The sequence below is a fragment of the Vitis riparia genome, chromosome 13, assembly GCF_004353265.1.
Source record: "Vitis riparia cultivar Riparia Gloire de Montpellier isolate 1030 chromosome 13, EGFV_Vit.rip_1.0, whole genome shotgun sequence".
NCBI classification, from domain to species: domain Eukaryota; kingdom Viridiplantae; phylum Streptophyta; class Magnoliopsida; order Vitales; family Vitaceae; genus Vitis; species Vitis riparia.
In genome coordinates, this window is record NC_048443.1 from 26,387,789 (window position 1) to 26,410,906 (window position 23,118).

At 34.7% G+C, this 23,118-nt stretch overlaps 3 protein-coding genes across 3 annotated transcripts; 1 reads left to right on the forward strand and 2 right to left on the reverse strand.

Annotated features, from left to right (window-relative positions):
• Positions 1-3,128: 3,128 nt before the first annotated feature.
• Positions 3,129-4,084, reverse strand: LOC117928560. The gene has a single exon (XM_034848466.1). It carries the CDS (start codon positions 4,010-4,012, stop codon positions 3,338-3,340), a length of 675 nt encoding a protein of 224 aa, XP_034704357.1. The 5' UTR covers positions 4,013-4,084; the 3' UTR covers positions 3,129-3,337.
• A 3,730-nt stretch (positions 4,085-7,814) lies between these two features.
• LOC117928559 (glucan endo-1,3-beta-glucosidase) lies at positions 7,815-10,688 on the reverse strand. Its single transcript, XM_034848465.1, has 3 exons — positions 9,621-10,688; positions 8,615-8,891; positions 7,815-8,133 (listed from the first exon to the last, which is right to left on the reverse strand). The coding sequence occupies exons 1-3, from the start codon at positions 10,656-10,658 to the stop codon at positions 8,105-8,107; spliced, it is 1,344 nt and encodes a 447-aa protein (XP_034704356.1). The 5' UTR covers positions 10,659-10,688; the 3' UTR covers positions 7,815-8,104.
• A 10,564-nt stretch (positions 10,689-21,252) lies between these two features.
• Positions 21,253-22,908, forward strand: LOC117928478 (putative UPF0481 protein At3g02645). The gene has a single exon (XM_034848355.1). It carries the CDS (start codon positions 21,253-21,255, stop codon positions 22,906-22,908), a length of 1,656 nt encoding a protein of 551 aa, XP_034704246.1.
• Positions 22,909-23,118: the final 210 nt, after the last annotated feature.

A 23,118-nucleotide genomic window follows, 5' to 3' on the forward strand; every position in this document is an offset into this window, starting at 1 on the left:
AGGGACAGGATGAAGTAGATACTCGAAAAAATCTGTCCCATAACCATCTCGACTTGACTTTCAAATGATAAGCATTTATATGCTTTAACATTATTATTTTTTAAAATCATTTTTGAGGTTGAAATTTGAAGATTCTTTAAGAGTGATTTTTAGGAAATCTTGAGACGCAACATCCAAGTAATTCCATGAAAAATCCATAAAGAAAATAGTATGAAGTTCAAATATATTAATAATCAAAGAATACCATATAGATGGTCGAAACGAGGATCGAATATTATGCACTAAACAAATCTCTCGTACTATTTTTTGAATTATTAGTGTATTATTTTTATAGATCTAGACCCAAAATATTTTTCTATCTCTAAAGATCATTTTCATTATATTGACGTCTATTACATAATTATTCTCCTTATCTCTCATTTCGTTTTTATATTCATATATCTTAATTGTTATTCCAAATCAATGAAAAAGAATGCAACTTTACATATCATACATAGTTAATTCAAATCAACCATATATGGATGAAATTAAAAGTGAACGAGGAAAGTGTTGATGCAAAGTCAATTGGAGTTGGATTCGTCCAACTCAATGGGAAATGAACAATCTTCCTCCCTTTGTTTGCCTCTCTGAGTATCCACTCCAACGATAATGAGGTTGGATAAACTCTTTTCCTGCACAAAGGATGTTCGAACAGGTGGTTCAGACACGCCCCTCCGAACCTTAAGTTAGACAAAAGATAGCTCAAGCAGTTTTAGAGAGAAAGAGTCAGTAGGCTTATTTCTGCGTGCCTTGTTTGTGCTTGTAGAGGGTTTTTATAATGCTAAAGAGAATGTCATTGTAGTCCTAACTAAGCACTTTGACTTTCTCTGTAGTGATGATTGTTTTGTAGGTGATAGGGCAATTATCATAGTTTTAGATGGTTGGTAGGTATCGTCAGCTGAAGTGCCACAATGTTTGACCGTGCAACCGCCTGTCCTTGCAACTTGTTAATGGTATGAGATTATGTATAGCAATTAATTGATATGAACTTGAGGGTTGGAAGTGGTCCCATCAACCATTTCCTTATCAGTACGTGAATGATTACTCATGCTAGTAGGTCTTGAAGGCTTGATTGAACGGTTTCATCTGTTTGGGGAATCAGGTCCTCCTTTTCGTCTGAGCTCGTAGGGAAATGACCTTTTTATATACATGGCCAAATGAATTGGGCATGGTTCCGGATGGAAGGATCCAGGCGGTTGCTTGCTTGTGCCACCCGACCAAGTGTTGCGATTGGAAAGTGACACGTGGAGAGAGCCCCCCACATAATGTACTCTGCCTTCAGCCCACTATATGTCATTTGTCCATTTTTTAAGAGCCTCTTTTAAGTTCCAAAGAAAGTGGCCAATCAAAACATCTTTGATGTTATTAATGGCTTCAAAAACGTTACATGCATTCACCAATACCCACCATATAAATGCAAAAAAAAAAAAAATTAATGGTTGAAGAGGCCTTTGATTTACTAAGCGTCTACTCAAAAGTCGGAGGGGAATTAGTCTAGCAGAGATGTGTAGATGATTCATGTGAAAAGTAGTTGGCATGGGACCTTCTCATGACATGATTAAAGGCAAAGGAGGAATAAGAAAAAGAAAGATTTTCCCTTTTTTCCATTTTTTGTTGCTTTTCCCTCACTTTTGTAGGCCATAAAGCTTTGGAATGGGTGGCGAGGGTACCCCATTTCTGCCTTCCATTATGCCATACAGCTTTTCTCCACCACCATCATCCTCCTCCACCTCCTCATCATCATCATCACATGCCATCATCATTCACTCAACCATAATAACTGACACTTCTTCAGTCCACTACATATATATATAAAAATTTCTCAGGTTTGGTCCGTTTGGACCTCTCGAGAAAGTTTAACGTGTTGCAAGTTGCAGCCAATATAAAAATGAGTTGGTCGCGTGTTTCAAAGCCATTGGTGGGGATGTGGGTGGGTTCACGGATTGCATCTCTGCGCAATTCACGAAAAAGCCAGTGCCCGATGGACAGAAATTTGGACGGTCTAGATCATGTATTAATTTTGACACCAACCATGGCTCGTATTCATTGGACGGTAGTGATGGCTCCATAGTTTATACAGCGAACTAAGCTCTTATATCTGTATTTTATTTGCCTGTAATTTGAAAATTGAAATTAGGATTTATTTTATTTAGATTAATTTTTTAAAATTTATTAACCCTTTTAATAACATCATCTAAAAATTTACGAAAACTATTATTATTATTTTTTAAAATTGAGTTTAGTATGCAATTTTCTACTGTGATTGATTGATTGCTGAATTTCAGCATGGGCCCTAGGGTCGGTACTGGGTCTCACCCATTTTAAATGGTACAAATTGTATAGGGGCCATCGACTCACAACTCACAAGGGAGGCAGGAAGATTTTTTCCCACTCAGAATATTCCTTTTACAATCTCAAGGGCAGATAATTTGATAATTTTCTTTTATAAACAGGATTTTACTTCTTCTTAATTAAGTATACAAGTTAAGCTAAAAGCAAAGTGTTTTTAACACTGGACTAGTTTTGATCCTATGACTATGGCTCCCAAGAAGATCTTGCAGGCGAGATCGTACCAATATTTAAAGAGGGTTTGGTAGCAAAAAATGGGAACTGTTTTTGTTTTTGAAAACAAAAAACATATAAAATTTCACAAAGCATCTTCAAAACTCAAAACTGGTTTTGAAATTTTAAAAAATAAAAGTTAAAACATTACTTCTGAGTGGTTTGGGTTCCTGTAGTTAGGTTAAACATCATGGTGGTAGGTATCATACCCAAGATCAGTGGATGTCAGCAGAGGAATCGAAAAGAGTCATAAAAATTGAAAATGTTTTGGAAATGAAATTAAAAGTAATTAATAAAACAGGAGAAGACACAAAGGGAAGAGAAATATATACTCATATATATATATATATATGAGTATATATTATTCTCCCTGTGATACCAGCCAATATTGATGATAAGGGTATAGCAGTAGTGCTCAATTGTTCTAAGTAAGAAAAATGTCACATACCTAGTCATGGATGATTACTTCAGAATTTTGCCCAGTAACATGTGCTTTTCTGCAAATCAACAGACCAGACCCATCTGAATTCACTGTAGAAACCCACTGATTTATTTGTACTAAAAATAGGAAAAGAGAAAACAAAAGCAAGATCTCCAAAAAAATTAATCAATCCCCTCCCCCACCCACCGCCCCAACATCATAATCACAATATTAAAAAAGAAAAAAAGAAGTCAACAAATTAAAGAAGTCTTGAAGGAGAAGAGATGAGGATGATGATGATGAGGAGGGTAATGGCTAGTGAGCCATGGCCACCGGAGGTGCAAAGGCAATGCTTCTCTGGTGAGGCATGGCGAGCATAGCAGTGTGATCCAAGAAATCCTTGAGCTCGACCACTGACTGAAGAATTGTTCTCAGATCATCAGCGCATGAGAAGCCCAAGTTACCTACTCGTCGAACTGCATAAACGTAGAAAGTGATGCACCCTTTTCTGAACTTAAACCGAGCCATTTCATAGCCTGTCAGCCCTCTAATCAGCTTCTTGTTCACTTCTCCTAGAGGAATCTCCGGCGGCCACACACGGTCCACAGCCACCTTCAAGCTCTCCGATTCAAAGACAAAGAGAAGGACCTTAGATTTCTTGGTGCCAAGGCCCAGTGTGAGGGTGTGCCATGCATGGTGAGCTAAGATTGTGAAGTTTGTAGGCAAGAAAGCTGTGGTTGAAGGAAAAGGGAGTTTGGCTTTGGTTTTATCTTTGTGGTGATTGGTGGGTGGGAAAGAGAGGACTTTGAGGAGCTCCAGAGGCCTCGCTCGCCGGATTGTGAATGATTTTACGATGAACTGACCCCCAAATCGGAGACCCTTTACTTCTGAGCTGAGCTTGAAGGCAAAATCTGATGAGGGTTTGGTGGTTTGATCATTGGGGTGTTGGTGTTTTTGCTTCTTCTTCTTGCTCTTCTCCTTCTCTTCCATGGTACATTTGTGGGTTGTGGTGATGCCTTTTGTTTTGTATGATAACAAACCAATCTATTGCTTTTGATGATGTGTTGTTATCTTCCAACCTTTAATTATGGAATATCAGTCAAAAAGGGAGGTTACTACTTTAGAAAAATTTGTTCATTTTGATATTATTTTAATTATTAGTATAACCTTGATTTTTTATTTTATATGTACGCCAGTCTATTATTAAAAGTGGGCTTGGAGATGAAGTAGGTTGGAGTTATTGAGTGCTCACATATTTTCATGACATATCTCATGATGTTGCCTCTTCTTTCCTTCACCTTTTCCCTGTATTTTTCTTGCATTTTCTTTATGTGGCATCTCTATACCATCATGGATGCATCAAGGCTTAAATATTTGGAGACCCAGAGGGATAAAACTTGTGATTTGCAATTGAATCTCAGAGGCACCACATGGGCAGAGAGAAGACCTTGGGACTTACAAATGATAATTACCCTCTAAATATGGTATACGTGGAGTTTTACAGAGGAGAGGGACCACATTATGGAAAACCCATTTTGGAAATTTGAATCCTATCCTCAAGGCTGAACCCATTTATCCATGTTCTTGTATTGGATGGCTAACATTATCTGATATGGGTAATGGTAAATGTGAAGTTTTTATCAAAGAAATCTCCAAAATCAGGCAGAATCATGGGTGGTTCCAAACTTGGACCATGGTCCTTTTTCTTTTATGTGTAGTAGGGTTCATTAAATGCTAGCTGTAGAAGGGTTAGTTCAGCCGTAGTTAGGAATCGGCCCCATTACCAAAGGTTTGGTGGAAGTTGTTCATATGGTATGCCAAGAAACCATAAAAAAGAAACGAGGAAAAAGAGAAATGGGTTTCTTTGGTTTTTGTATGAGAGATAAGGTTGGCTTACCTCATTTGACAACCCATAAGTCTTCACATTAAAGTTGTTTCCTTCTAAAGGCAACATTGGCTTTAATCATTTCAAGGGAAAGAAATTCTCAGGCCCTTCAGAAGACCAACTAAAGGCAACAAGTCTTGCAAGTGGGGACGGCATGCCCTGATTAAGATTTATGGCTGGTTTCATGTTGGATGGCTTGCCTTTGCCTTTATTTATCAGCCTTCAGCCAAAATAAGTTTTGAGCCATATTTTGTGGTGAGCAACAGATTGGGGAGAGACCTCCAAACAAAATTTGGAATAGTGCAAGAGACTTGGCATGTAATCCTGTTTTTGTCATGGTTAAGAGGCTTGCCTATTTTGCCTTTAAACCAATAAAACATATTGCACCAGTGACATGGGTTTCAAGTCTGATGGGCAGATCTCGGTATCATGATTATAGTAATATTACACTAATTATGTTTCTTTCCCAGTTGCATTAAGATTGGTTAGAAGTCAATTTTATGATTTGTCTCTAATCAATTTTGAAATCCAAGGTCGCTTAGAAGTCATCCTCATGATGTTGGATTGATATCATCTAGAGTTGTTTAGATGTCATCTTTCTCATGATCCTTGGGCTATATGGTGTTACACTCTTCATTCATTCAAACAAATTCAATGGTAGCTTATACGATCTAAAAATTAAGACCCTGATTGAAAGGTGTTTTCAAAAACAGTTTTGGAAAACAATTATTAACATCTATCTTATAATATTTTGTAACACAAAAGTTTATTTAAAAACTAAAATATTTTAAACTTGTTTTTTTTTTATATTTTTAAATATGTTTTAAAAATAATTTCATATGTAATATTTATTTTTCATCATTTTCTATATTTGAATAATTTTTTTAAAGCATCCCTTAAAAAATAAGTGAAAATAACTAAAATATATTATTTAAAAACACGAATAGATGAATTGATCATGCATAAAAAGGTAAAAACCACCCATAATCTGCCCATAAAGGTTGAAACCCAAAAAGAGGATTGGCCAAAATTTCTAAATGTTTAGAGATAAAACAAACCAGAATGTGTATGGATTGCTAGAATAAATATAAAGTACTCCCAACAGTAATTAAGAAAAATAAATGAAAATGATGACAAAGGAGACAGGTTGGATGTTGTTCTCTGAGCATAGTTGGGTGCATTATTATCAAAATATTTGTACTTTTCCTTTAACTTCATTCATAACTTTTCTCTAGTTACCATGTACCTTGTCTTATTAAACATGCCCCTCATTCTTGCATATTCTTGACTCTAAGGAGACCACATGATTACTTCTCACTTCACAGTAATTACCTTCAAATTTGAAGCAAGATGAAGAGGGTGTTGAGCAGTCCAACCAGAAGCCTAAAATCTTACAATGCATACACGTCTGCCGAACTAGCAATAACTAAAAGACGATGGCACTTGTGCTATTGTAGAAATCTCCAACAAATTCATTTGAAAAATGTGTCCCGGCTCGGTAAATGATCAAACATAAACTTTAGGTTCATGGGTCAAAAGACTCAAAACTACTATCAAGATACTAGTAAGGGGATGCTAGGAGTCGAGCTCTCTGCTGAACTTGCAGAGATTGAGCTACTCAATCAGCTTGCCAGGGTTTAAGGGGTTCCTAGAAATTTTTTTTATTTATTGAATAACGAGTTTACCCCCACTGTATATTTAACCTTTTCATGTTTTAGGATTTTGTTTTAGAAATAAAAAAATTAGAGTGCAATTGTGATCGAGAGGAAATTAGGAAAATCTTCACCATTATAACTTTTTCTCTTTCGTTTGATTAGTAGATTCTTGAGTGTTGATGCGTTTCATAAATATAAAGATCATATTGATCATCTAGTGTACTTTGATTACCATTACATGATCCATCATTAGGTTTAAGAGCTGCCGAACATAACGTTCTCGAGAGTTGAACTCATGACCCGTGGCTCTGATGCCAATTCTTTGAATCAAACTTTCATTATTTTATCTAAAAATTAATTGGTTTCCAATGAGGATAAAACCAAACCTTTTATCACACTAGACATCACATCCTAAGGACTTGTTTAAAAGTCATTATATGGACCACCTATCTCAAGCTTAAGAACTACTTTATTGCACCCTTCCCGTAACAAGACCTTACTAATAGAAGTCAAGCAAAGTCTATGCACAACAGCCAGCTTAAAAAAGCTTAACCATCCCATGTGAAAGGGGAAAATGGATCTCTTTCCAATTCATGATGCAGTCAGTATAAAAGCTACTTTGATGCATAAGCACACGGGCTGTGCTAGAGGCTGATGTTGGCACCATGTGGCGTTGGCATAAATTTAATGGCACTTATAGTAATTCAAATGCATTGATGAACTCTGTAGCAGGTATTCCCTGCAACCGGGGGTAATAGGGGCTTCCTGTGCGTAGGCAGGCAAATCCTTAGCTCACTACAATGGAAACCTGCCAGACAAATGGACTAAGGCGTTTCATTTCCTCTCTCAGCCGGGGTTTCATTTTCCCCCTCAGCCCCTCCTATCCCAACTCATTGATATTTTCATACACAATCTCTATTTTATGAGTATGATTCAAGTTTCTCCAATTCTCCCAGTGCCAAAGTTGCAAAACATTCAAGGCTTGGAATACTTAAAGGTTTTAGACCCCACTCTGTTTTCATTTTTGCCTCCGTGAATAACAGAGAAATATGACTAGAAACATTTTCTTGTGCAGGTTAAAATTCTTCATCCTACCTTGATTTTCCTCTCTTGGCACTGGTCTTTCTCATTAACTTGTTACATCTTTAATTTGTATGCCTTTCGTTTCTTTTAAAATTGTCATCATTCCATACCCTGCAGTGTTATGTATTCCAGAGGACCAACAGGCCTCAGAATAGGAACCACATACACCTGATGATAAAGCCTTTGGTACCATTGAAGGCCCTGGTAATTACCCATAAAAAACAAAAAAGCAAAAGCAAAAAAAAAGGCAAAGCAATACAGTGTAAAATGTACAGACATGAATATATGGTCTATATAAAGTAAAGTAGCACTGTCATGGGTTATGAACTAGTCATCTGTTTTCCCAGCTAGCAGCAATATTTTAACGAAAATAAATAATCACCAGAGGATAAATACTCTGAAGTCAGATGAGGTCTCTGGTCAGGCAATGCGCTGTTTGCTTGCGTTCAACTTCCAAACTCAAGAGATGTATTGACATGGACCATGACCTGTATACAGAAGCACATAAAGGATGAACATCACAAAACTTCGAGAATTAAAAACATGTGTATGAAGAAAAATAAGGCAATTGAGAAAAAGGTGTTGCGAAGCTTCAGAGGTTAATGACAGGCATTATGCTCATTGTCTCTAATCATTTCCCCTAGAGAAAATGTCAAAGAAAGGGAATACCGGCATGTGAGGAAGTCATGACACTCAACAAGATCAATGAGTAGGCAAGCACAATGCTTAAAACACTCGTGTTCCACAAGTTTTATCATCTTAGCATTAGAAATAAATGGGGGAAAGGGAAGCGTGATCATGAAACTAATCAATCCCCTTAGAATATGATGATTCAATCAATTCATCTTCAATCAGAATTCTTTACACAAGAATAAAGCTTGCAAAACTACTCATGTAAAGTATGCAAGTCATGATCATGAGGAAAGGACAAAAAAAAAACAAAAAAACTAGAACTCTTTTATCACTTACTTGGATCAGAGGTTGCTAGAACACCAGTATTGGCAAAGTCACAATTGAAATCATGGCGACCAGAAGTCTGATAGTAAGCATTCATGGCATACGAAGCATGAGATCTAATGGTGTTGGGGTTGTAGCAGGCCCCACCAGGTTGTATAGGCTTGCAATCTACTCCTGTGCTGCAGACGTAGTTTATGTTGGATTGCAATGCTTCGTCGGTAGCATCTGGTTTTGGTACACACCACTTCTTGCCTGATGGCACAGTTGGTGTTGGTGAGCCACCAGCAGACTACACAGCAGTAATGTGAAACAAGCCGATTAAAATAAACCTAACAGACATGACACAGATCTAAAACATCTTATAGAAGGCATATGCAGTCCACTCTCCTCATAGTGTTGTTTAATTAGTCTAACAAAAACACGAAAAGATCTGATTTGTTCTTAAGGAAATACAAAGGGGGAGCTTCATTGGCATCTCCATTAGAAAATGTGTATGTTGATGTAGTCAAATGATCAAATTACTAAGAGGTCTCCATAGAAAAAACTTAATCTTGTATTAGACAATCTTGAAACTCTAACTATACTGCAGTTGATTGTCATTTGGAGTGTAAATTCCAGAGAATCTGCAAGCCCCACCTCTAAAAATGAAAATTCATCTCTTACCATCTCCAAAATCTATTTTCATTTCTAAAACTGATATGCAATTCTATTCACACATCCTCAGGCTAAGTCAGGACAAATGAGAGCAGGGGACCTACCTTACCATATGGTAGTCTTATTCAATAGTGTACTTCAATTAGCTCAATTGCTGGGTTTAAGCATAAATTAATATTACTGTTCCACCTGGCGTTAAAACTAATCAAGCTGAGCTCGAATTTTTGGAGAGTGAGCGAAGAATATTGCCAAGTCAAGCAACACAAAGCCACTTCATTAACAAGGATTGAATAAATACCCATGTCGTAAGCCATGATCTTACCTAATCCGCACTCAAACTAATAAATAGAGAGCATAATCTCACCTGTTTCAGAATCCCAATGTCGTAAACCGGAGTGAAGTCAGGTCTGAACAATCCGAAGTTCCTCTCGGCGGTCGAACCCGGTTTAAGATTCTCGTTGAATAGCGAGAACAGATACGTCTGGAACCGCCGGTTTGGCATCAGTGGCGTTCCCTTGCCGGAGCTTATATGTTTCAACAAGTTGCCATTGAACGTCTTCGCGTTCTCGAGATTCACACCCACCTGGTTTGGGTCACCCAGCGACGGCCAACCTGTCTCCGCCACCATAATCTCCACGTCGCCGTAGCCCAACACTTTCATTGCAGAGTAGACAGCGTCCATCTGTGCGTCGAACATGTTGGTGTATGTGATCCCCGTGAACTTATCGTGAACCCCACGGTTAGGCTTGAAGATGCAGTAGTTTAACATGTTTGGGGAGAAGCCGAAGTATGGGTATGGGTTCACCATGAACGGAGACTTGGTTTGGCGGTGGAACTCGAGCATGGGTGCAAAGATGACTTTATCGTAGCCGCGTCTGAACCGACCCACACTCGGTGGCTCGGAGATAGAAAGTATGCCGAGAGAGTGAGGCGTGGAGACCTTAATGTCGGTGATCTTCGCAAGTAGGAGAGCGTTGTGGAGTGCTTTCATCGCCGGAACGAGGTGGCCAATGAGATTCTTGTCGGCGGTGGCCATGATCTCATTCCCAACGGCGACATAGTTGATCTTGGTGCTGGGGTAGAACGGCAAGATGTGGGTAGCGACCCAGTCGCGAGCGGCCGGGAGTTTCGCGATTGCTGGGATGTCGCCGTTGCCAACGGTAACCGTGACGCCGATGCCGGTGTTAGCGAAGGCTCGAAGAATATCGGGGTTGCTGTCGAAGATTTTGATCTGGTCGATGGTGGTCCGGGTTTTGAGAAAGTTGGCGACTTGGGCAGGCGGCGGAAGGTTATCGGCGAGAGTGCCATAGTTAACGCCGATGGAATAGGCGGTGGCGGAGAAGAGAAGAGCGGAGACGCCGAAGATTACAAAGCGAAGAGATTGTAAGGCGAGAAGAGCCATGTGTGCGGCCGTAGCTTAGGAAAATGGAAGCAAATGAGAAAATAAGGAGTATTTGTGGGAGTGGGGAGGGATGTGCGAGATGACCGGTCAACCTGATGTCAACACCTCACTATTGTTATTAGCATTAAAGACACCCAATTAAACACAAAGTGAAATAAATCTTAATTTATTATTTATTTTTTAATGATTTAATTTTAAATTAAGAAGACTTCAAAAAGAATTAGTAGGATAATCCATCAGGATACCATGTTATTACGTCGTGTTGCCGCATAAATAGTTACATTATTTTTATTAATATAATTTATAATTTTTACAATTTAATTTGGAAAAAGGCAGCACGGCAGTCAGGCTAAGCCGATAAGGGCGGTTTCAAATTTCGATTGAGCTGGCACCCGAGTTTTTGGACCGACCCGCGTTCATTGTGTGAAATTGATGGACAAGGGGTTTGAGGAATTTAATATTATTGGGCGTCGTGCTACCGCCTATGTCGCGGACACGGGACACTTTAGACGCAAAAAGGAAATATTTTGGACCACGTTACGCGCTTTCTACCCACCACCAACACAAAGAGTCGAATCCAATATGAGCGGCTTAGCGGCCTCATCGCGACGTGTTGCAAATCGGATGGTTCCGTACACTGGAAATCCAGAAAATAATCTGCAAGATCTGTCTCCATCTTCTTGTCCTTTTGGAGTGCAAAACTGGAAAAAAAAAATTCAAGAACTGGTTTTTATTTTATTTTACTTGTTTTTTTATAGCAGAGATGCATTTAGATTGGATCTGAGCGATGCATCCGGATATGATTGATGATGCATACGCCTCACACACACCGATTCAGTATTCCCAAGCCAGTGGCTGGTCGGTTGTGCCGTGTGCGGCTTCTCTTGTTTTCTACTATATTAAATAACCTCTTGATACAAATGTTATAAAAAATAAGGGGTCCCCATACTTTGGTTAAATTTGTTTTCGAATTTAAAATTTTATTAAATACCTTTTTTATTAAAAAAAATAAAAATAATAGAAACGATATTTAATAAAATTTCAAATTAATAAAAATGAAATGTATTTAACTAAAATTTTAGAAAAGATAATAAAATTAACCTTAAATAATAATTAATGAACTAAATTGTTATTTTTACTCATCATATTGCCATGAATCCAATATAAAAATAATTTTATCTTGATCTATTTTCTACGTGGGAATGGGAGAGATGAGGATTTAGCGTTTGGACATAAGGCTCAAAGGATGAAAACAACTCTATTAAACTACTTTATGCCTTCTATTTAATATTGCAAACCAAAAAAATAATAGATATGATTCTTTTCAAAATTTTGATAATAATAAAAGTATAAATAATATATGTAAAATAGTGTAATATTTTTTAAAATTATAAAATAATAGGTTAGTAAAACTAATTAAATTTCAATAAATGTCTTCAAGTTTAAATATTATATATGTTTTATTTAATAAAATATTAATATATTTAATTTGATAATATTAAATGAAGAATAAATATTAATAATTTTTATTTTATATTTTTATATATAAATTTTTAATAAACATATTTTATTTTAAGAATATATAAATTGTAATATAATGACATCATCAATTATATCAGGATTTGAATAAGAGATTTGAGTGGTTGAAATATTTAGAGTGAAATTTAGGTTATTAAATAATAATACAAATAGATAAGATGAAGATATAAAATATAAACAAATGAGATTAAAGTACAAATAATAAAACAAAAAATTATATGTATGATATCACTAAATTAGTAGTACTTTTTTTATAAATACCGAAAAAGTATTCTTGATATTATAACCAGAGTCTTGATTAGAACGTTAATTTGCTCATATCAAATGCTACAAAGGATCAATGGCAAGAAGAGAATAATTCTTGTGAATTTCATCATATCTTTTCATTTTTCATATTAGTTGAAATTTCCATTATCCATGTATACATTTTTCTTCGTAGATTTCTTTTTTTAAGGTGATAAATTAAATTTTGAATCTTTTTTAAGGTCTTGTATGAAGGTAGCTTTTAAGCATTGTCTTTACTTACCATAGGATTGAGTTGATCGATGTTATTGAAAATTAATTGCTTTATAAAATATTTTCATATTGTGTCATAAATACTTAAATGACTAGAACAATGGCGTTTTTGTAAATAATGAAAAATCGATTGGTATTTTTATTTTGGAAAAACGAATATTTTTAGAAAAGTGGTAAGCAATGGTGTAATAGATAAAATGACCTTACCTGTTAACAAAAAGGGGAGAGAATTTCTTTTATTACTCAAGTATCAAGATGTTGAAGAAGAAGGGTTCCTTTTTTGACAAACATATCTTGGTATCAGATTCAGAGACTGAGTCAGAAGATATGAGCAAGTTTTCTAAAGTCCAGACACCAGAGAGACACAAAAAGAGAAAATGCACCGATGGAAGATGCAGAAAAAGAGGAAAAGGATATGGAGGAAATCCAGGTTCATTTAAACATTCTACATCTCTTAGTTTTTTTACTTTTACTTTGCGATTTATTATTTTCATTAGTGATTATTCTTTATGTTCATGTTTGGTTCTCGAAAAAGCATTAAGGAAAAAAATTGTTGAAGAAAATGATTTTCTTATATTTGATTGTGTTATGAAAAATTATAAAAAAATCAAATGTAATTAAAATTAATTATAAACTTATACATTTTCTAATTATTTAATATTTATATTGATGAGTTAAAATAAATAATTTGACTGTAAAATAACAAATAAAAATAATTTATTGATTTTAACTTTATTTTTATTTTCCTTTATTTCTACTTTTCATCTTTATTTTCTTTCTCTCTTATTTTCCCTCAAATTTTTTAAGAACCAAACATAATCTATATTTATATATAGAAGAGGATCACATATTCATGGTTCTGGCATAAAAACCCATCAACATTCTTCATTTTCTTATCATTCTCATTGAATCTTAATTTTAATTAATATGCTAATGATTTTAATAAAAAAAATTCAACACCAATTGATGAAGAAGAGCACGCTTGATACTCTTTCTACTCAAAGTATTTATATTGAAAGCGTTTTTAAGAGAATTACCTATAAAGTATTTTTCAAAAAAATATTACCAATGATTTTTTCATACTATAAGAAACTTTTTAGATTTTTAAAAGTATTTTTTAAATTTTATCAAACACCTATATTTTTTTTAAATATTTTATATGCTAAAAACACTTCTTAAAATCATGATCAAATAGACTCTAAGTATCATATTTGTAAAGTTGGTATAACATTTTGTTAGGAAAATTAAGTTAATCCAACCTATGGTAATCACCATAAAGGGGGAGGAGAGGGGTGAATAGGGTGATAATCTCTTTTTGCAAATTTAAACTAAGTGAATGTAAGAAACAATTATATACAAGTATATAATAAGCAATATAAAGACAATTGCATATAAATTAAATAGTATGGAAGAGAAAATGCAAACATAAGAATTTATAATGGTTCGGTGCAACCCGCCCTACATCTACTCTCCTCTAGCTTCAATTCCAAGCTTGAGGTTCCACTAATTCAAGGCTTTCAAACCAAGCCTTCAAGCAATACAATTGGATTATGGTTTCAATTCACCCTCTTGGACTTTTGAATCCAAGCACCCTTTACACTTCTCAAGAGATATCCCGCTCTTGAAAAACTTCCTCTAAAAGATTTACAAATAAATGATCTCACAAAAATCTTAATACAAGAACTTTAAGGTCAAATGATACAAGAAAACTCGGATTGACAGGTGCACTAAGGATATGCAAGTTTTAAAACAATGGTACACTCAAAAACACTATTTCAAGGCTCAAATATATTCAAGAAAGGTTTGGGAATGTTAAGCTCTTAAAACAATGAAGATTAAAGCCTTTTTATATAAGAGAAAGGTCAAACTAGTCGTTTGGGGGTTCGACCGATCGAGTTAGGGGTCGACCGGTTGACTAGTCGTTAACATTTAATGCTTGGCAAGTGACCGTTGGACCTCAACTGGACCTCGACCGGGAAGAGAAGGCCATTGGGAAAGAGATAAACTTTTTGGCCTCCCTCGACCGGTCGACCGGTTCCTCAACCGATTGAACCAGTTGAGCCATTTTTTGGCTCAACACCCAATTTTTTCAACTTAAAACCTTTTAAAATAAGTTTGAAAAACATTTAACACAAGGTTTTAGTTGAAAACATGAAATCATCAAATTCTTAAGATATTTAAAACAAAATAACTCTTGGATGATTTTGGTGCATAAGTAAAAAATGTAATGCATGAAAATCTTAGTGCACCAACAACCTTACAAAGAGATCTTATGAAGTTTGGATCTTGAAAAACACTTCTCTTTGAGGTGGTCTTCTTTTTCATGATTTCTCATTGACTTGATTTGTCTTTGTGATTGTCAATTTGGAAATTGTATTGCCTAATTACACTTGAAATATAATCATTAGTTCTAAACCTTGTTCTGTTATCATCAAAATCAAGATTAACCAAACCTCGGTTTCACACATTTCAAAAGAGTTGATGAGAAAATGAAAGACCTTCAAAAGTAACCGGATTTGGCTAGTAGAGAAGATGAAAGTAGCTTTTAGATAAGAATTGTAGTGTTAAAAATATAGAAAGATGTTGTCCATACCTTTAGAAATGTAAGATTAAAATTACGTTTGGTAACTATCTTCGAAAACAATTTTTAAAAACCGTTTGTGATGTTTTGTAGAACAATATTTGTTTGAGAACCTAAAATGTATTTAACTTATTTTTTTATACTTTTAGTTATGTTTTAAAAATAATTTTTATATGTAATATTTTATTTTTAATCATTTTATGTACGTGTATAATTATTTTCTAAAAAATTAGTAAGAACAATTAAAAAATATTTTTTAAAAACATTTAAAAATCTCTTTTATATTTTTTGATTGTCAAATATATTTTATAGTTTTTTTTTATTTGTTTTGAATAATAAAAATATGTTTTAAAAAATAATTACCAAACAAACCCTAATTTTTTGTATAGAAAAATACATAATAGTTTTCTCAAGATACCCACATTTATTATACATAATTGATATGTCCATGTCTTCTCATTTAAGAGGAGCTAATTAAGATAAACATTTATCATGCAAATTTAAAATACATCTAGAAATTCAAGAGGAGAGTTAATGCATTAGGATTTTTTTGAAATTTCATTTTTCAAAACTATGGTTTATGTTTAAATAGGTAATCCATATAGAATTAGGAGGGAGTTAATGCATTAGATTTTTTGTTTTATTTTTCAAATCATTGTGCTACAAATAGGATAAGCCACTCATAAATTTCTCTAATATTGGGAAAAATGAGAATTAATTTTAAATTAGTGATATATAATACTAGTTTATAAATTTCATTTCTTTTGATGAAGAAGGAGAATGTTTTTTTATATTTCTTCATCTAGGATATGACTTTATATTGTTGATGCTAATAAGAATTGAATCGTTTTGACAAGAAAAAACTTGATTAAGAAAGAGAGGAAGAGACAAAAATTGGAACATAAATTTCATTTGATTTGTTGATCTCAAAATAAAGTTCTATCTTTGAGTGACCACCAAACAACCATCTATTAGGCAAATTTGGATATGCATTTAAGTAATTAGGGAGGAGTTAATGCATTATGTTTTCTATTTTATTTTTCAAATCTATGTGCAATAAATGAGAAAAATCTCTTCAACAATAAGTGTGAGATTAAGCATAAATTGAAATGTGTACATGCTAACTAAGACCTACACAAACATTTATCATACAAATTGGATGCGTCTAGTAATTAGAGTGGAGTTAATACTTTAGATTTTGTATTTAATTTTTCAAATCAATGGAGCTATAAATGGTAAGTCTCTTCTACACTAATAAATTCCCTAATATTGAATAAAATCCATAATTAATTTTAAATTTTATTCCTCAAATTAAGTAGCTTATATACGTTTTGTTACCCTAGAAAATTTAATCATGGGTTTTAATTCGACATACATATTGGGGCATTGCAAAATCTCCTATTGAAACGTCCTCTTTATTGGTAAAATCGATTTAAAAATAATTTTTTTAAAAAATAATGATCCCTTCACCTTTAAATATTTTCAAATTCAAATTTCAAGTGATTGTATTTTTTAAAATATGAAAAAAAATATTTTCTATACATATATTCTTAAAACAAGCATTTTAATATAGGACCTTTATTTTTTGTTTTTTTTTTATATATATTTCAAAGTGTGTTAAAAAATATTTATTGTAAAAGTATTTTTAGGAGAATTGTCTAAAAAAGCACTATAAATGACTTTTTGATATTTTAAAAATATGTTTTAAATTTTTTTCAGACACCTTAATTTTTTTTAAAAGCACTTTTTCTGTTAAAAGTGTTTTTGAAAAGAAATGTAATACGACACCTTAAACTACATTTCAAGATTTTGTTATTATTTTCATTCTTTAAAATATTACTATTGGATTGTCAAATTTGAATTAATTTTATTATGTTTTGCTCAAGATGTTAGAAATTGAGTTGTTTGATCAGCTCATAGGGATTAAAGGGGGCAGTGCCTAGGTAATGATTGACGAGTTTGTCCCTATTATATATTTTAATTCTTCTGTTTTAAAATTTTGTTTTTTTAAGAAAGTGTGGCCTTAATTAATCTTGTATTCTTTTTTGTTTTATGTTCATATATGCATGTGATTTGATTAACAAAAGACGACATTCCAAAACACCAAACAGGGCTTGCTTATTTTCTAATTAACTAAAACCTCATGTGGCAAGACTTTGAAACCATGCAGGCGCAGTACTGAGGCCATATGCAGACGCTTACCAGCAATACATGAAGCAGTTGCCAATTCCCTCAAAACGCTGCGAAACGCATATTCCATACATCACATGGCGAGAACTCGGCAATTCCATGAAACAATTGTACGGGCAGCCACTGCACTACCTCACTAATCTCATGCTTCAACAGTGGGATGATTCCAGGATCGGTAGTGAAAATGAGCACAAGCCCATGTACAGCATCATTGAACCCAGCGTAGCCGAATCCACCATCTGGGTTGTTGAAGAATTTCATAGGCGTAGCACCTCAGCTCAACATGTGGCCACTCTCTGGATGAATGACCCCAAGTACAGTGCTTTTATTGATCCAATTCCTCATACAGGTGGCTGCTCGGATGCGAAAAGTGCCGAAAACACCGATTCATGTATAATTTAGTCTGTAGATGAATAATAATAATATGGGCATGTATTATGCTGGCTAGCTCTGTGTTTGTGTGATTCGAGTTAGAAAAATGCATGGTATAGTTTATATAATATTTGGATATCCTCTAGATGATTCAACTTTGATTTTTAAGATCTGTTGTATTGTTTGTTATGGGAGAGGAATTGATCAATTCTCAATTGCTTTTAAAAACTAATTCAAGGGGGTATGTGTAATTTTTTCCTTTTTAAAATTATTGAGTATAATTTAAAGCTTATCCAACATTACAAAGAAAAAATATATGATAACGTTTATAACAAATCACCATAAACATACAATGTCATTATAACATAACGTTATCTTATCTACTAACACCATAGAGGGTATCAATATGAGAAACCAATTATGAATTATTTTTGGTAAAAAAAATATCATCTATATAAATTAAAAGTGAACTTATTTTAGTGTTATGATTATAAATAAATAAAGAAGAATCCGTCCTAATACTTCGTGAAAAATCAATAGTTAGTAAGCATTTAGAAAGCCTTTTTAAACATATATAAGTGACACAAAGATGGGCATCAAGAAGAGATATCCCACGCATGAATTGAGAGAATGTGAGTCAAGGTAGAAATTATTCATAAATTTTTACTCAAATTATTTAATTTTATTTTAAGGGAAGTTAATATTTGTAGAGTCTATACACACGTTTGGGTAAATTATTGTTTTTGAATTTGACTAGAATCGAAAAACTTTTTGTTTTGGATTAACTCATAAATAAATAAGACTAAAAATATGTGACTTTACATCGAATTTGTTGTAAGGGGGAAAAAAGTGAGCCATAAGAAGTGTTAAGTTATAAGAAGAGTGAAAGAGGGTTTTGGGAAGAGAGACTCAGAAAATTTGAGTATGTAATTGTGAAGTTTTCAGTGAATTTTCCCATGATCAGACAATCACGCTCAACGGCTAAATTTTTTTGTCTTCTATATTTTACTTTATTTTTCCTCTGTGTTTGGGTGTAATGTCAACACATGAGATGTGCAATCATCTTCCTTTCCTGTCTAAATTTACATACATTCATATAGCAGTACGAATGGGGATTTGAAACCTCTAACTAGAGCTTCAAAAATGCACTCGACATATATTCTCGCACAACCATTAGAATGTGTGTAAGAACCAAATTAAATCTCGCGTAGGATTGTGAAGACAAGTACTGCAGCAGCCCACAAAATACTTCTTTTGGTCTGGTTGCAATGGGCATTCGAGCTGTGCCACTCAACTTCGAATAGGGCTGCAAAATCAGCTGCTGAAAATGCCAAGTTATGCATGCATCTTCTATATCTTAGTTCGAATAGCCATTCAAACTTGGCATTGCCAATTCATATGGGCATTTCGAAACTCACTACCCAAACTGCAGAAATCACCTTTGCTGCCTGTGTTTGAATGGGCATTTGAAATGACATTCAAAATCCACTAAAATGTTCATTTCTCCTTCTTTTGCTAATACTCCAGTCATTCATCACCCCATTTCAAACCATGCATGAATAAAAGCTTCTTCCAATGAATAAATTCTCAGCTGCATAAGCCTCCAAATTGTCATCCTCTCCATAGCTATGAAGTTACTACCCTCTCACTTCATGTTCAACATTCCCATCCTTTTTCCATTAAGCATGGTGATTTCCATCTCTCCAAGTGAATTCGCCATCAAACACTCCCATTGAATTCCACTCATTCTCTTCACCTTTCACCATTGAAACACAACCCAATTACCAACTTTCCCATCAAACCTTCCACCCCTCGTCTAAAAAGTTAAATTTGTTAATGTGGGATATCTTACATTCAAAATTTGTAGTTGAGCCGTTGACAATCTAGCTTTGTATATGCAATATGGTAGATTTCTTCACAATACCTTTAGAATTTCTTTTTATATGAGAAGCAATGGATGATAATTACATTTTGGAAACATTTTTCTGTATTAAATTAAATTCATGAAAAGTATTTTTAGAGTGTTGTATAATTTCCATAAACTAATTTTTGAGAAGTTCAATATCATTTGTAGAATTTTTCTATACATTCAAAATTATAGATCTCCAGTATATAGATTATCTATGTTAAATTATTTAACTAGTTTATATCTTAATTGTAGAATTAAAGGAAATTTTATATCACTATTTAAAATGTATTTGACAGTGATTCTTAAAAGTATTTTTAGTTTTTCTAATACTTAAAAAATAAAAATTTTAAAGTGTTAGAAAATTAAAAAAATTGCTTCTTAAAATCATTATTAAACAAACTCTTAATTAGTTTATAACTTAAAATATATCTAAAACCTAAAGAATTTATCTATTGAATTGGTACTGATCACTTTTTTTTTTCTTTTTATATATATATATAGGAAAGCATAGTTGCTCACTTTCTTTCGTTTCTGGTAGTTCGTCCATAGATACAATAAGAGTTATATCGGCTTAAGGGAGCAAGACTGCCCTTGTGCTCCTTTGTTTTTTCCCTATTTGTTATACGCCTGGACCCTAGTGGGGCTGGAGAACTCCCTGAGCTAACAACACTTCGAGACACTATTTCAAGCTAGCTAGTCACACTCGTTACCTAACATTGTATAACAACTAACACAAAAAAAGTTCTTGGCGGCATTTCTTTATTTTGTACTCACCAATGGTTTCCAAGAATTGTTATTCATTTGATTAGACATCTCGTATTTGTCTCATTAATCATAATATATACATTGTTCAAGGGAAGCTAGCTAGCCAACAATTATAATATTCCCTCCACACATGAGATTAAAGTAAACAACACGTGCTATACTCTTGAAAATTGATAAAACCAACTTGTATTAATTCTACTAATTGACTTGTGACACGGCCAGTAGAAAACTTCAATTGGGTTTCATCTGACTCCCACAGTGTCCAATCTATTTTTTTTCACATTCACATCACATGTTGCGTAACTGGCCTTCTGAATCAATTTCAAAGGAAAAAGACGCCCATTCGATTATGAGATATAGATGTTCAGTATAAAAACCCATATGGAAAACGCACGATCTCGTTAGGTGATAAAGTAACCAATGAAAGTCGCCTAACTGGCTTAGCACATGCCTAGCACATGTTGCCTAACTGGCCCTAGCCTCTAAATTAATCTCGAAGGTGAGAAAGAGCCTCGGTTAACTGTGAGATATGTTTTATAAAAACATGTGGAAAACGCACAACCATTAAAGTCCATTAATTCTATGCCTACAAAAAAGAAAAGTGCTTCATTGATAGCATGTTTCATACTATATAATAAAGTCTCATTCTCCTAACTCCCTCGCATCTAATACACCAAATTGAACTGCCAACTCCACGAAAATCTTCTTCTCTTCGATCCACCATGACCTGGAACTCTAACTCAAGCTTTGATGAGCTCGAGTGGGTGATACAAATACGTAGAACTCTAGATGAAGAGCTTGAAGACAATAGTGAAGTCCCTGTGTGCATCTTCAATGTACCCAAAACCCTAATGGCTACTAAGCCGGATTGCTATGTTCCACAAGAAGTTGCACTGGGGCCTTATCATCGTTGGCGGCCGGAGCTCTACGAGATGGAGAGGTATAAGCTTGCAGCAGCGAAAAGAATTCAAAAGCATCTCCAGAGCCTAAAGTTTCATAGCCTTGTTGATCAGTTGACCAAGCATGAGCCAAGGAATCGAGCTTGCTACCACAAGTTCTTGGAGTTCAATGGTGAAACCTTAGCATGGATGATGGCTATTGATGCCTCTTTCTTACTTGAGTTCCTTCAAGTCTATGCCATGAAGGAAGGTCGGATGCTGACAAGAGTTTCCTCCAGGATGTCACACCTAGTTGATTATGCGGGGACCAAATCAGCTCATAATGCTATTCTTAGAGACATGGTGATGCTTGAGAATCAAATTCCATTGCTTGTATTGAGGCAGGTGTTGGAATTTCAGTTCTCATCTCTAGATCAAGCTGATGATATGTTGTGTTCAATGTTAACCGGGTTCGGCCAAGATCTTTGTCCTTTTGGGATGATGGAGAACTTGCCAAAGATCCAAGTTGAGGAGTATGCCCACCTGCTGGATTTTCTGTACCATCTCATCGTGCCGAGATCAAAAGAACCATCTGAAATAATTGAAGTCGAAAACGAAAACGAATCAAAGGAAGGCAAAGAAGAATCTTTTGGAGACTTCAGTTATGTACAACAACTATTTGAAGAAATTTGGAAGCTGCTCTCAAAATTGAATTGTGGCCCGGTACGTATTCTCAAGAGAATTATATTTTCCAAGCCTGTAAAAGTCATATTGAAATTGCCTTGGACAATCGTCTCTAATCTCCCCGGGTTTGCTATCTTGAAACAACCTGTTGAATACTTCTTCTTTTCCCAAGACAAAGAAGAAAACAAGCCAGAAAATGGGAACTCCAAGTCCAATAGTAGCATTGTCAAACCTCCACTGATAGAGGAAATCACCATCCCTTCAGTCTCCGAGCTCTCCAAATCTGGTGTGCGTTTCTTACCTATTAATGGTGGCATCTCGTCCATCACTTTTGATGCTAAGATGGTCACCCTTTACCTCCCCACTGTTAGTTTAGATGTAAACACAGAGGTCACTTTGAGAAACTTGGTTGCATATGAATCATCAAATGCATCAGGGCCATTGGTTATTACTCGGTACACCGAACTAATGAATGGGATTATTGATACCAAGGAGGATGCCAAGTTTCTAAGAGAAAGGGGTATTGTTTTGAACCGATTGAAGAGTGATGAAGAGGTGGCCAACCTGTGGAATGGGATGAGCAGGTCCATAAGGTTGACAAAGGTGCCTTTCTTAGATAAGGTGATTGAAGATGTAAACAAGTATCACAGTGGCAGATGGAAGGTTAAAGCTGGAAAGTTTATGAAGCGCTATGTGTTTGTTTCATGGCAGTTCCTGACATTTCTAGCTGCCATTTTGATCGTGTTGTTAATGACACTGCAAGCATTTTGTTCAGTTTATAGCTGTCCTCGAATATTTAATGTCGCCAGTGATTGATGATTTTCCTATATCGATCTTAAGTTATTCATTTTCACTTGGAGTACTGGCCCCATATTATGGATTGCTTCTTGTGAAATTTCCAATTCAAAAGCTGTTGCAAGCTTTGTGTCGATAGCTGAAGAAAAAGCTAATTTGTTTTATGCTTTCTGTATGAAGAATTATGGGTTGCAATGATGAAGAGAATATGTTTAATTTGGTAGTAGTAAG